At 40.5% G+C, this 13,739-nt stretch overlaps 1 protein-coding gene across 4 annotated transcripts; it reads right to left on the bottom strand.

Moving 5' to 3' along the window:
• Positions 1-549: 549 nt before the first annotated feature.
• zranb2 (zinc finger, RAN-binding domain containing 2) lies at positions 550-4,897 on the bottom strand. 4 transcript variants are annotated; one of them, XM_068707466.1, is made up of 10 exons: positions 4,778-4,895; positions 4,045-4,097; positions 3,842-3,950; positions 3,569-3,651; positions 3,397-3,473; positions 3,068-3,217; positions 2,798-2,976; positions 2,322-2,381; positions 1,681-1,830; positions 550-1,458 (listed from the first exon to the last, which is right to left on the bottom strand). In XM_068707466.1, the coding sequence occupies exons 1-10, from the start codon at positions 4,831-4,833 to the stop codon at positions 1,401-1,403; spliced, it is 975 nt and encodes a 324-aa protein (XP_068563567.1). In that variant the 5' UTR covers positions 4,834-4,895; the 3' UTR covers positions 550-1,400. The 4 variants fall into 4 exon arrangements, with proteins under 4 accessions (XP_068563567.1, XP_068563568.1, XP_068563566.1 ...); XM_068707467.1 differs by having other exon boundaries at positions 2,853-2,976; XM_068707465.1 differs by having other exon boundaries at positions 550-1,830; positions 4,051-4,097; positions 4,778-4,897.
• Positions 4,898-13,739: the final 8,842 nt, after the last annotated feature.

Below are 13,739 nucleotides of genomic sequence, written 5' to 3'. Positions count from 1 at the left end.
GTGGGGTTCCTTTCTCAGAACAGTATCAGCATCTTGCAGCATGCTAGTGCCGGCCAACCTAAGTACATTTGTTCAAAACTTTACCGTAAAAACGATTTTACCCAGTTTGAATGCAGTCCGGGAGATGTTGCATCAGATCCTGAAGGTAACAGGTGTCGGAGATAATAGCCTGCAATTCACTTATGGGACTTTCCCACTATATGAAGGACATCGATGTGTTCATCCCGAGGGCCCTCTCCTCAACTCAGCATAATACGAGTAATAAGTGCCACCTGTTGACCGATGTGAGAACCACAACACTAAAGGAGCACATTCAATATTTAACTACTCAGTACCTCAACCCAAGTATTTAGGGCTATTATAATTAGTTTGAAGTTAAAATTAGCCAGATTATATCATGTAGTTAGTCAGATTGTGAATAACAATATCATTAAATACAGCGATAGCGGGATTAATTACACACATCTGTTAAAAACAGTGCTCGGCATACCAGGTCTACTTACCAGCCTAAGAGAGGCAAAACAAAACGTACAAGGAAGTAGCAAGAAACCATTTCAACAGGAGTTTATTTACAAGTGTACATTTGAGTTGTTTCACCAATAATGTAGTACTGCCACACTACCATGAATCGGGATATACTGTACGGTGTTGGTTATTCTGGGTGTACTAATCTGGAGCACAAATAATTACTTTTTTTAATGTAATAGTTTCCCAAGAGACAAATTAAGAGGAATAATTGAGTAGGTAAACAGGTGACAACAGTGTAAAGAAAAAAAACCAGTAAACACCTAAACCAAAGAATGTTGAATTTACTGCCATTTAGTTAAAACAAGCAATATCATAAAGTAAAATACTTACCTTGAAAACACAAAGCAAAATATATATTTATGAAGAAAATACAACGGGGCCAAAATTCATTGCTACGTCTGTTATTGTTAATTGGTGCTTAAGTTCTTCACCGTTGATTTAAAAAATATTTAATATAAAAAAAAAAAGCATTAATTAAAAAAATGTAAGTGGTCAAATAAAAGTAATCAAAAATATTTACTTCAATTTCCCCACAGATGAGTTAAATAAATGTACTGCCACGAAGATACGGGTTTAAAATGGCACACAGCCTCTTCACAGTATATCTAATTTTCTATGGGACCAAACATTTATGTCTATTGGACACCTGCAGTTACAGACACTTGTCACAAATTGGGATGTGTGTGGTTTTGAAAAGGGAGCTTGTAATGATGGGTAACGGCAGAGAGAAGCCATGTTGCTGCTGTCGCTTTTGAGGGAAATTAGACTTTTCTAGGAAGATGGACAGCGTACTGAAATTATGTAGTTGCATCAACACAACATGCACTTTTCTACTAAGGTTCCTTTACTTGTTTTAAAAGGCTGTAATTAAGTTATTTCTTTTTAGAACTGGAGCCAGAATCGGATGATCCAGAGGACTGGCCGCGGCGCCTGAAATCACACAAACACCATGGGAAGAAGAACAAGGTCAGCAAGTTTAGCAATTAACTCTCACTTACGCATAGTTGAAACAAGTACACAGTCAAAAAAAAAAAATATGAAAACAACAAGGCAAAATGTGAACATATTTCTGTAAATCTGAACTCCCTTAAGCGAGGCGACAGATGGCTAATATTAGACAGTGCCATTGTGGTATTCCACAGAAACCCAAACCTTTCGGACGAATGTGATCTAGAACGCCTCCGCTTTCTCTCTCCAGATGAGGACCTGGAGCGACTGCGCTTCTGTCCCCTCTCAGGTGAGGAGGAAGGTGAGCGAGACCTCTTCGGGGGAGAGGAGCCCTTTCCAGACCTGGAACTGGATCTTTTGGAGGAAAACCAAGCACCGGGGTCAGTAAGGTCAAGGCAGAGTCTCAACAGTGTGGGTATTTATCAAGCTTCTCTCATTAAGAGCACTGAACTATAGGTTAGTGGTGCTGAGAACATTTTAACCAAGACTATAATGAAAGCCAGCACCACTGTGAGATGCTTGATGAAGACCCCAGAGGCCTATTCAGACTTTTGAGCCTCGGTAACATTAAAATTTAGTTTAGGTAGTACGCAAACTGTGTACTTTTAAGCTCTCGGGCCTAATTGAAACTTGAATGAACCGTACATAAACCGCCAGGACAATTCAAGTATTTTCCGAATGATTTCAGACCAAAATGACTATCTGCAGAATGAGAAAGAGGACTGTAGTGGAGTAAGCCAGACCCAGTCTTTGTTCAAACTTAAGCTAGGGAACAGGACTGTTCTGGAGCTTTCAGCCCCATACATACACTCTCTAAGGGAGAGAGTGCATGTCACCTCATTCACCTGGAGTGGGACCTCGAGCGAGATCCAGACCTGGAACTGGATGAGCTTCTAGAGCGGGACCTGAAAGACAAAAAACAGAACTTTTCCAATATTTCCGGCACAAGAAAAAAACGGTTGATGGTTCACACGGCATTTAACTGCATAAAAATGTTGAGTATTTAAGTAAAGCTATTCTTACTGTATAGCAAAACTGATGAGCAATTATTCTAACTAACAAAATAAGCATATGGGGGTTTGGAGAAATAACACATTAAATAGAAAGACAAATAAAACATGTCGAGGTAACAAGTGCAAGTCATAGGCATTTCAAAACGATATCCAGAAAAATGATTCAGTCACAGACGGGGAGGGGTTGAGAAAAAACAACAACAAATTAGCAAATATGACATGTAATTTATGTTGATCAGTAAATCAGAAGGAAGATTGAGCTGATACTGACATTTTGCCTGGAGTTACCCGTGACCTGTACCCTTTACCTGGACCTCGACCGTGAACTGGAGCTGGAGGAGCGCGAAGATGAGCGGGACGAACCCGAACGGCTGCCCTTTTTCTTAGCTGGCTTGTCCTCCTCATCACTGGCATCCAGATCGTACTTTGACAGGTCTCCATCAGCATCTCCTCCTCCTGCTTCTCCATCCTCTTCATCCTCATCTTCCTACAGAGGAAGTGCATAATATTCCATTGTTGTTGGCAAATATTATAGTACTTGTAATTTATGAATTTCCAGCTGCAGCCACAGAACTTACATCCAATTTGTATTTGGAAAGGTCACCATCTTCTTCATCCTCTTCATCTTCCTCATCATCTGGACCTTTAGCTACTTCTTTCTTTTCACTGTCTTTTGAGGGCGGTGTGCTGCCGGACCTTCCACGAAACTTTTTCTTTTTCCGACCAAACTTGGACATTAAAAAGAGAACACAACTGTATCAGTGAAAATGACCTTTGACGAAGACATTTTAATTAAATAGTTTCAGGACACATCCAGTTCTACCTGCTAAACATTTGTATGCTTACATGCTACTTTCAGCTGCATTGTTTCAATTATCAAAACAGTAAATGGTCAGGTAGAACTCACTTCATCATATTCCCCATCAGATTCCTCCCGTTCAATGTACTCCACATTCTCCCTTTCATTGAAACCTCCACCATAACCTGAAAAGGCAAAGAGGAAATAAAAATGGCAATCCATACCCGTCTTTCAAAAGGCTCACCAAAAACTGCCAAACTATATATATTTGTTGGGTTACCTGTTCTCTCTTCAAGTTTGGCATATTTCGGGGTGTTACACATGTTGCACTCTGACCTCCTAGCCCAATTGACATTGCCACATCTGTATGAGGACAGGAGGAAAGGAAAATATAAATCTGTAATATCTCAGCACATTTAAAAACGACAAAAAAACTATTTTTGTCTCAACTTGTTTTCTCATGTATTTTACTCATTAGGAAAATCTTTGTCTATTTGCACCAGTGTCTGGTTAACCAAACATTTTGGTAGTTCTTTATACAATAAAAACATACGTTTTGCATTGCCAATCATTTGCACTGAAGAGGCCTCTGCTCTTCTCAGCCAGAGTTTTCCCAATCTCTGTTCCTCCAGCTTTCATCATCTTTGCCTCTGTGGTTTTCTCTGTGGAAGCAAAACAGCGGTATTTAATACAGCTTCTTTTTGACGCTTTGTATTAAGCGTCTGGAAAACGTATTTATTAGCATAAAAGACTCACCCCTACCACATCTGTTACAACTTGTTCTTCTAGCAAAGTTCACGTTTCCACACCTGCAACAACATACACAATAAATACATTATATAAATGCAGATAGGGCTTGTTACTTCATCATTCAGGCAGAGTGTGCTACAAGATGAGTGGTGTATGTTTATTCATGGTGCATGTGCCACAGCGTTAGCTTGTAGTCTGTCAGACAGTCTGTGTTACAGGCCTGTGCACTGACGACTGCAGCTGGCTTGTCGTTCATGGAAGACGTTTTTCATGCAGTTCCTGTGCTACATGACACTGCTCTACCCAAGTTAGACTCTAAACTCATGACAACTTGGCTTCTACAACATTGTAAACACCGCCCACAATAGTGAGTGGGGAATCTCACCCAACCCCACAGAAGCTAACGATAGCTAACTTGCTATCTTATGAGTCTGTGCACACTGATAACTATGGTGGAGACTCCCTGTCACGTAAATCCAAAACATTTCCCCAACCCTAAATGCGTTAATTATTCGCCGTGCTTATTTTGCATACAAGGCACTCAATTAACTAAAATATAAGGTAAATGTAAAGTAAGCTCGTTTACTCAGCTAGTCAGCGTGAAATGCTAGAAGGCCTGAGCTAACCACCGTTTGCATGTTAGCACGACCAGAAATTAAAGCAAAAAGATGCTACTACATTTAACCAACTAGTACGTAAAATAAAAAAAATATATATTCTAAATGAGAGCAGCACTCACTTCTTATCAGGACAAATCCAGTCCCCGTCGCTAACTCGAAAACTCTTCCCCGACATGTTTGTGGCCGTTAGCTAACACTGGCTCGCTGGCAGGGTGTGCTCACAATGTTCAAGCAGCAGCTAACTGTTAGCTAAACTCCTCCTACTCCCTCCGCTGATGCCTTCAGGTGCATCTCGGTAGCACTATGAACTTGCCTTTCTTTGGATATAACCTTGACCAAAAACAATCACTGTGCGGTCATTATTTTATTTCCGTGATCTAAATCAATTACACTCGGATTTATTTACATAAGTCCCTTTACTGCAAGTTTTTAACGAAAGTATTGTCACAATAGTTTTTCCACCCCCACGGAAAACTCGAACGCAACATTGACAAACGAACCATGTAAATAGTAAGATAATGGTCCCCTTCAAATGTGGTGGTGTAGTATTAGCCTTAAATTATTCTGTCTGTTACTCAATCAATAAAAGGTAACAGTAAAAAGGTATGTCTCATGAACAAATATGCAAATTCTTAGCAATGCAGAGTACAATATGGCTATAAATCTGCTATAAGATACTTATAGGCTATTATTATTCCTCTAGGTAGCCTATAGCCAATTTTGTTTTATTTATCAAATACTTTTTATTTAAAAAGAGGGAATTAGAATTAATAGACAGAGGGGTACATAATTAATATTGGGATTAAAAAAACTGAAAGTCTGCATTCACTGTACAATGTTAAACCTACTTTGAGTACAATAGGATGGAAGATACTGAGACTGAGGCGGTGGATGTCCAGTGACAGTAATTTAGCTCATGATTAAAGATCTGTTCGTAATGATGAATATTATTCCACTCAGAATCCAAATATACAACATGTGTGTGTTTTATGTTTTTTATAGTGTATAGCTTTTATATATGATGATTTTAATGTAAAGTGTCTTGAAGTACTATGAAAAGCGCTCGATAAATAAAATGTATTATTAATATTATTATTATATAGGAATATGAAATCTTGATATTTTCAGTGTCGTTTTACTGCAATGCCAATATTAGCCACTAGATGGCAATTAATGCCAACGTTTAACACTGCACACGTTCACAAACCATCCTGTTTTGTTTTGGTCTATGTCTGCTGCTCACAGGTTCACAATGATTTTGCATGTTCATCTAAATCAGGGCTGTGTAAGGTGATGTGAACAGTAACTTTAAGACGGGCTGGAGTGGGTGTGCATACATGTATTTCTCTGAATTCAACATACAAATGAAGCTATAGTAGTCTTTCACATAGCTATCCAAAGCAGGAGAAATTCTGATTAAATTTGGATTCAAATGTATTTTGTGAGTTTTGAAGAATATACTCTTCTTTTACTGTCACTTTCACAAAGAAACATTTAAGAGATGATTACTCCTAACTTGCCAGGTGTTGTAGTCTTTATAGATTAATCAAATGTTCTGGACACATCCAACGTATCAGACAATTGATATGATATTACATTTCGTATCCAACATATCAGTGTGAATCATAAATGATATTATCATTATTATATATTTTATACACATATTGCTTTGCAAAAATAACTGTCAATCAGATTGGAACTTACAAGAAAAGGGTCAGTCCATTGACACTGACACATTTCATAATTTAAATAATTTGAATGCTCTTAATATCAGGATAGTTAAGATGCACGCCATATGTTGAGATGCAAATGCTATTAATTATATTAATTAGGAAGAAGGACATGCTTTAAGTTGCACTGTGATAATACTTAACAAAAGCTATAATTTAGGTAGACAGCAGAGCTTAGGCTGCTCTAGAAGCGCCCTTGTCCACCCAATCTGTTGTTGGTCAAAGTCAAAGACTCTTGGAGGTCGCTGTCACAGCTGCTCCAGGAACCTGAGGCCACACAAGTAGCCATTTCAGTGTTTCAACCGGAGTCTATTACTTTCTTTTCTTTGCCCTCTTTCCCTGTTGCCTGTTTTCACAGGGCTGAAATATTTGTTGATGCATGTCGTTTCTGTCTTGGACAAGATGGGGTTTATTTAATTGAGCACACTCGAGATGAACTGAACAAGACTTTTTAATCATACATCGTTTTAATCATCATGTATCTGTTAGGGAGACGTGCACTTGATTTATGAGTTTATTATGACTAGAGGCCAGCAACAAAAAAAGGAACCAGAGGGGAGAGAGGCGCATTTCTGTTAAAGGAAATGACTCTTGAATCTTCATTGATATAATTCGCACACAGAAGCCAGAAGTGTGATATTGCATGACAACAACAGCCTCCATACACACATATTGTTAGTTGTTGTAGATGAGGCATCCTCTCCGTTCTGTTCCGAGTTTTCTTTAATTCATTGAAGTATTTTTTTATAAAGGAAGCATCTATTCCTCTCACTGATAATACAGGAGCCATCTACACTCTCAGGTTTCAGCCGAGGATGTCCTTTCTGCTAGCTTTCAGTGTTGCACAAAAAAAGAGTGAGCAGAGATATGAAGCAAATGAAGCCATGAATAACTAAAAAGGAGACATTGCCAATGCCAAATGGTATGTTTGTTTGCGGCACAGAGTTTCATGAAAGATTCAGCAAGGAGTCCGGCGATTAAATAGCACTTAGGTAAACAACGTCCAATTACATTAAAGTGGCTTCACCGGTAGTGCTTTCTTAACTTCACTGTTTCCTTTTCTGGCCAATGTACAGCCCACCAGCTGATTATGTCCAGGGGTCAATAACACTACTAAGAGAGATTTTTCATGGTGTCAATGAGGCTTTGGCTTGGCTGACACTGTTTTCTAGCCCAGTGGCTGGTTACGGCTGAAGGTTCATGCACAGCAGAGTCTCTGACAGGGAAAGGCAGCCATGTATATAGGTTTGGAAAAACCTGGAGCAAGCCACAAGGGCTTTCCAATACTGACAGATGGCAGGGAGCTGTTCCCCGAGAAAATGGGTGCTGTGAGGGTGTTGGAGGCCGTTGGACGTTGGTGCACTCCACCCACTGCTCTTATCTCAGTATCATGATTCCGCATTAATCACGGGGATGACATGTATTTCCCAAGCGCCAAACACAAGTCCACTTCTCTGCCCTTATGAGGCATGTCTGTATGTCAATTTGTTTCTGCACATTTGTCTGAGGACAGTCCAACAGAAAGCCAGAGAGCTGGCCCTGTGTTCACACTTTAGCGGTGGGGGGTGAACTGTAAGGTGCCAGCGAACCCCATCAGAATTATATAACACAGACTACTGCACAGTGAAACAGCTTGTGCTGGGAGATGCGCCGCTGCATTGTGCCGTATCTCACATCCTCTCATCCGGTCCTTATCACTAAAGCACATTCATTTTGGGAGCCAGAGAGCACACATTTTACAATCCAGTCTCACCACTTGTTGTAAAAGCAATCTACATGTGTAAAAAAAAATGATAGTAATAAATCCACTGTTTAGCAGTAATAAAATGCAAGATGGAGCGAGTTCCACTGGATCATCAGTTTTGATTGTGTAAGTGCATGTCAAGTATCCACTGGTGCTGATAGTTTGAAGCCAATTTATCTTTTTTTTTGTCACATAATGCTCATGTTCTGAAGCTCGGTAAAAATTCACCATGAAGAACATTTTCATAATCACATTATTGTAACAACCATACTTTGAAATAGCAGGAGATCTAGAGCATTCCTCACTGACAATATTAATGTGTCAAGTTCAGCTGATCTTGACTGATCCGAAAACTGGAGGAGTGATGCTGGCACAAAGTCCGAGACCAGACGTTGTTCTTCAAATCTCACGGATAAAGTGTTTACAGGGCGATCTCATTTGATGATTCCTGTGTGTCTGTACAAAATGCGATGTCTATACCACTTGCTTCCATGACAGCAAGGCCAGCGGGACGTTCTCCAATGTCATTTCTCAAATGATTTTGTCAGGTCTGTCTCGCAAACTCTTGTTTAATTGCTGCACATCACTTTTGGGGATCACTTGAAAAGGAAAGAAATCAATGTCGCTCCTGCTCCAACCCCAGGCAAAATAAAGTATCACTCACCCGGCACCCCTTTGTGTAAAAAGAATACTAGTTCCATCGGAAAATATCGTGTAACCCTTTTACTATAGCTCAATTGAGTGTAATTAAAAATATTGTAAAATGCTTATTGTTTTGTACCAAAGCTGTTTATATTCATTTGATGGTAATATAAACCGTGAAGATGCTTTATACTGAATCAGCCTTTAATCAATTATGAAACATAATTCATGAATCCATCTTCTCAATTTCATATTTGCTAATATTTCACTCTCTACAGAAAGTGTTTTGTTTTTTGGCTGTTGTGTATTCTTGTGGCAGAGGAGAGAAAGATAGAGGTAGAGAGAGGGGAAATTGACAGATTGACAGAGAAAAAGAAAGAGGAGATGGGTTCACAGTAAACAATACTCGGTAGATAGACTGTAATTAAGTGACCTGACTTCAATTAGAAGCATTATGTGTGGAAATTGTTTTTCTGGTTTGACGCACTCAACCGTGCATTTGATCCCACATTTCTTCTCCCGTTATCTTTAACCTCCCCCAATTCATTGCTCTTTATTCACTTCAAGTTTCACATCACCACCTCACTGCCGGGCTGACAGTTACTGAGGAGGTAATCTGATTGCCACATAACAATGGCTAATGCGGGAAAATGGGAAGCAGCTTCGGCGCAGCCTTGGCCTATGCGTCATCTGGCTCTGCTCTTGGCAGTGACACAGTTCTGGCAGTGGGGTGATTAATGTGATAGGTGGAATTTGTCTCGTTATGTTGACACCGGCTAATAAATGCCTTGTAAACAGCCAGTCACAGCTGTTAATGCATCATCATAATCCAGGATTAGGAGGTGCCAGGCATGGCCAATAAATGCAATTAGGCACTGACAAAATTAATTCGCCCATACTCTGACTTTCCTGCGCCCTGTCCATTCTGGGGGAAACTCAAGTGTGTCGTGTGATTCTCCACAAGGTCCCAAGGGGATAAGCATGCTGAAAATCTCCCCATTAAATAAAGAATATCTAACTTCATTTGCGTTAACTACAATCCATGATTTGTGGGATATTAACTTCGAGTTGGATTAAAATGAAAACAAATACCACTGCTTTGCTCCTCTAATCTATTTGGAATAATGGAATTATACAATGGAGTCAGCTTCGGAGGGAAAAACCGTACCCCAAATGAATATACAGTAAGTGTGAAAATGTTATCAAGCTAAAACTCATCATGCAAATGCTGGATTTTATTCTTACATCTCTCAGAGGACTGCCAAGACAGGTGACTTTTAAACGTGGCTGGTTGTTAGAGAGGTCACCAAGACAGCCATTAATTTCCTGTCACTCTACTCCGTCACGCCTCATTGGTGGAAGTTGTGATGCATTTCTTCATGTTTTTACTCACCTCGCTTATTCTTAGCACCTGGGACTTTGGTCTGATGTTTTTCTAAAGATTAAAAAGCACCCCCCCACACACACACTTGCCCCTCACACCCAGTCAGCCCGTCCTATTACCAGAGTGATGGTCAATTGAGATGATCAATTTGCATAATGGAGCATTAAATTGGGCCCATCACAACCCACCTCTCAGCGGCTTGCTCCCATGGAGGGCTCACTGAAAGTGGCAATTGCTCTTGAAGGGGTGGCATGTGTCCTCCTTGCTGGAGTATTCCTCCACCATGCAGGCTGGTGAATAAAGCACCAGTCACTGAATAATGTAGGCCCTTATTCATGAGTAATTTTGTGCCGGATTGAAAAGTTCATGCTAAAGGAATCTAAGAATGAGACTTAAAATATTAAAGTAGAATCAAAACTCTCCAAAGATTGAGATTTTTCACTCACATTTTCCTTTGCCATATAGTCATATATGTATGCTTTTCTAGAAAAAAGTAGAGCTCTCATTAATCATTCCCAACATCATCTTTCCCTTTTTAAAAAAGCAGCATTTCTTCAAAGTGTCAAAAATCATCCCAACATCTGTGCCCATCCATTCCCATTAGCTTAACGATGTACTTAATTGCAACGTCCATCCTCATAGTGACCACTGGTCATTTCTTGGACACAGAGCAGATCATTTTGATTAACACCCACCAAGGAAATCTGAGACCGTTATGTTAGGCAGATTAGTTGAGCTTTTAAGAAGCATGTCAGAGCCTAAGGACCTGTGACGAATTGCATCCAAGGAGCTATTTGGATCTGAGGCCAGCGGGCTGTGATTGATGTGTGAGCCGTGTGAGTGGCAGGGAGGAATAAGATAGAGCCGTCATGGCATTCCTCTCCACCGTGTTACCTTTGTTTGAGGGGTTTCCTCTGGGGGGAGTGCTGTCCAGTGAACAATATGGCAGAAGCTCCTTGGTGTGCAGGTTTTGTTAACTGGCCATTTGTAAGTGCCCATTTGGCACAGTGAGAACTAGTGGCTGGCAGCTAAAGCAGATTGGACTCAGATGTTTAAACAGCCTCATACACATATCAGGTCATTTTTACACCAATTTGATGTAATAAAAAAAAAAGAAAAAAGAAGAAGCCTTTTACTACATCTATTACATTTAACAACTCTTCATGGAGGGGGTGCTGGGTGTACAAGTGATTTGCTCATGTCATGAATAGTAACTGGAAAACTTTAATTCCCATGAGTGAGTGCTACCTTTCCCTGCCACGGGCAGCCTGCTGGGCTGCTGGCAGCCTATCAGCCGTGGACTGACAGGTGATTGACATTAAAGAACTATGGGATTCAGAGGTAAATGTGAGGCATTGGTCTGATACGTTTATATAAAGCTTTTGTCAGTGACATTGCAAGCAAGCAAGTCTGTTTGTGTCTTTCTCATCTATGTGGGTCTGTGTTTGGAGCCTCACACAGCCCAGTTGGTGGGGGGATTAATTGGTAAGGCTCTGCATGCATGAGTGCGATCTAATTTACCTCCATCAGTTGATACACAATAGTAAAGGTCCCTTAACTGGCATTGGTGAAATACATCTGAAGGTCTCATTGCCGTTCGGTGTCTGGTCTGGTTAGTACAAGCGCAACCTGGTGCCTCGACTCAAGACTGTCACTGAGGCCAGAGCAAAAACATCCTGCTATCTGATTGGTATTGAACACTTTCTTCATTCCATTTTAAATGTCACGCCCGAAAGACAACATGGCTGAGTATTTGCTCCGGTACGCTCCAGATCCATACCATTTGCATAAATGGAGAATCAATTATTTCAGCCCTGATGGAGCTGATTATGCACAGACAATAAAGGCACAAGGAAGAAGTCATAATTACAAGATGACCTTTGTCGCCTTTCCACCATCACCAGTGTACCACCACCATGTTGGTATTTCAAGGGTGAGCCGGTAATTACCTGATAAGAGCTGCTGGGAAAGTGGGGGAAGCAGAATGGCCTGTTTTGCACATCTTTTACAGCACACTTGCTTTGAAACATGGACAGAGTTGGTAGCTGCTGCAACCATGGCCCTATACCCACTAACACGCAAACAAGACATAATCATCATACGCATCCACAGCAAAAATGTTGATGTCAAATTTAACCGATGTGTCAGATTCTTCATACTGCTGCCCATTTGTTGATAATATCCGGTGTAGCGCTCTGTGGGCTGAGGAATACAATTCAAATGGCTCTATCTCCTGAGGCAGAGGTGCTGTGATGTGCCAGCCACTCAGCAGCACAGCCCACAACCAGCGAGTGCACAGAAGTGGGTCTTACCACTTCCATGTCATGCCTGTCAGAATGAGAGAGGAGGTAACAGAGAGGCAGACAGAGCGAGGAAGGGCAATATGTGTGAAAGAGAAGGAGAGGGGGAGGGCTACAAGGCTTATATCTACGCTGAATAAAAACCCAGCTCATAAAATCATCTCTACTGGATGCCAGGGGAAATGTCACAGAGGTAATATTAAAGAGCTAGAATGACTATTTGCTAAATGAGAATTGTGCCCACATCTTTTATACTGATCAGGACCAAGAGCACCTTCTGAGCCATTAACCCGTCTACTAAAATCAGCCCAAAGTCCCATGCCTCATCTATGAATTAATGCTTTCTAAGAGACCACCAAGCATGTAAAGCAGAATCAGATTTTTAGCTTTGACTTTAAGAGACCCAAAGCCTGTTGGAGTCATGGTGGGAAAAACACGGCCTAGCTCACTGACTTACAAGTGATATTAGCAAATGCGTTGCAAGATGTTGTAAATTATTTACATCGCTGGAAAAACAGTATCCTCTTTTGAGGATGACTTTAAAAGGTTTTCCTCTCCCGACCCTCGTAATAATGTTGACTATATTAGCGCGAGCAAGCAGTATGCATGTATATATCAGTAAGAGCAGGAATCAGTGTGAGATCAGACACAGCTTCGTCATTTCCACTCTGCCGTCCCACAGCTTGCTTTGAAGGGCCTGGCTGCAAAGAATAATGAGGATGCAAGGTCATTTGGGATGACTTGGGTACCAGCCCACACACACACACACACACACACACACACACACACACACACACACACACACACACACACATCGAGATATCAACACAGAGGAAGTAGAGAAATAGTTAGAGGAGAAAAAAGTCAAAGCAAGTGTTGTCTAGATAGAGATAATGGTAGAAATATAAATATTATACAGAGATAGATGCAGAGAGCAGACAGAGTGAATAAAATGTGCTGTATTATGACTGGTATTTGACAGAGTAACAATTGCAGGTCAAATACTTGACATTCATGAGAACATTGTGATCTGTCTGCTTAGCAACTGTTATCACTCTTAAAATGAATGGTTGGATCCTAAAACATGAATGGGGTTGCTGAGCAACTGTGTGGATTTTGTTGTTAGTTGATGAATAGAAACATACTGTCAGAGGGAAACACAGTTGGTAATACAGTATTCTATTCTTTTATAATTCAACTGGTAGAAGTTATACAAAATAAGGCTGGCATGCTTGTTTTCTTGATGGACATGAGAATAAATATTACCTAATGGTGTACAGT

This window comes from Cebidichthys violaceus, unplaced genomic scaffold (genome assembly GCF_023349555.1).
Source record: "Cebidichthys violaceus isolate CVI_PGR_0920_01 unplaced genomic scaffold, fCebVio1.0.p SCAF_13, whole genome shotgun sequence".
In the NCBI taxonomy this organism is placed as follows: domain Eukaryota; kingdom Metazoa; phylum Chordata; class Actinopteri; order Perciformes; family Stichaeidae; genus Cebidichthys; species Cebidichthys violaceus.
This window is presented reverse-complemented; position numbering and strand designations above follow the sequence as displayed.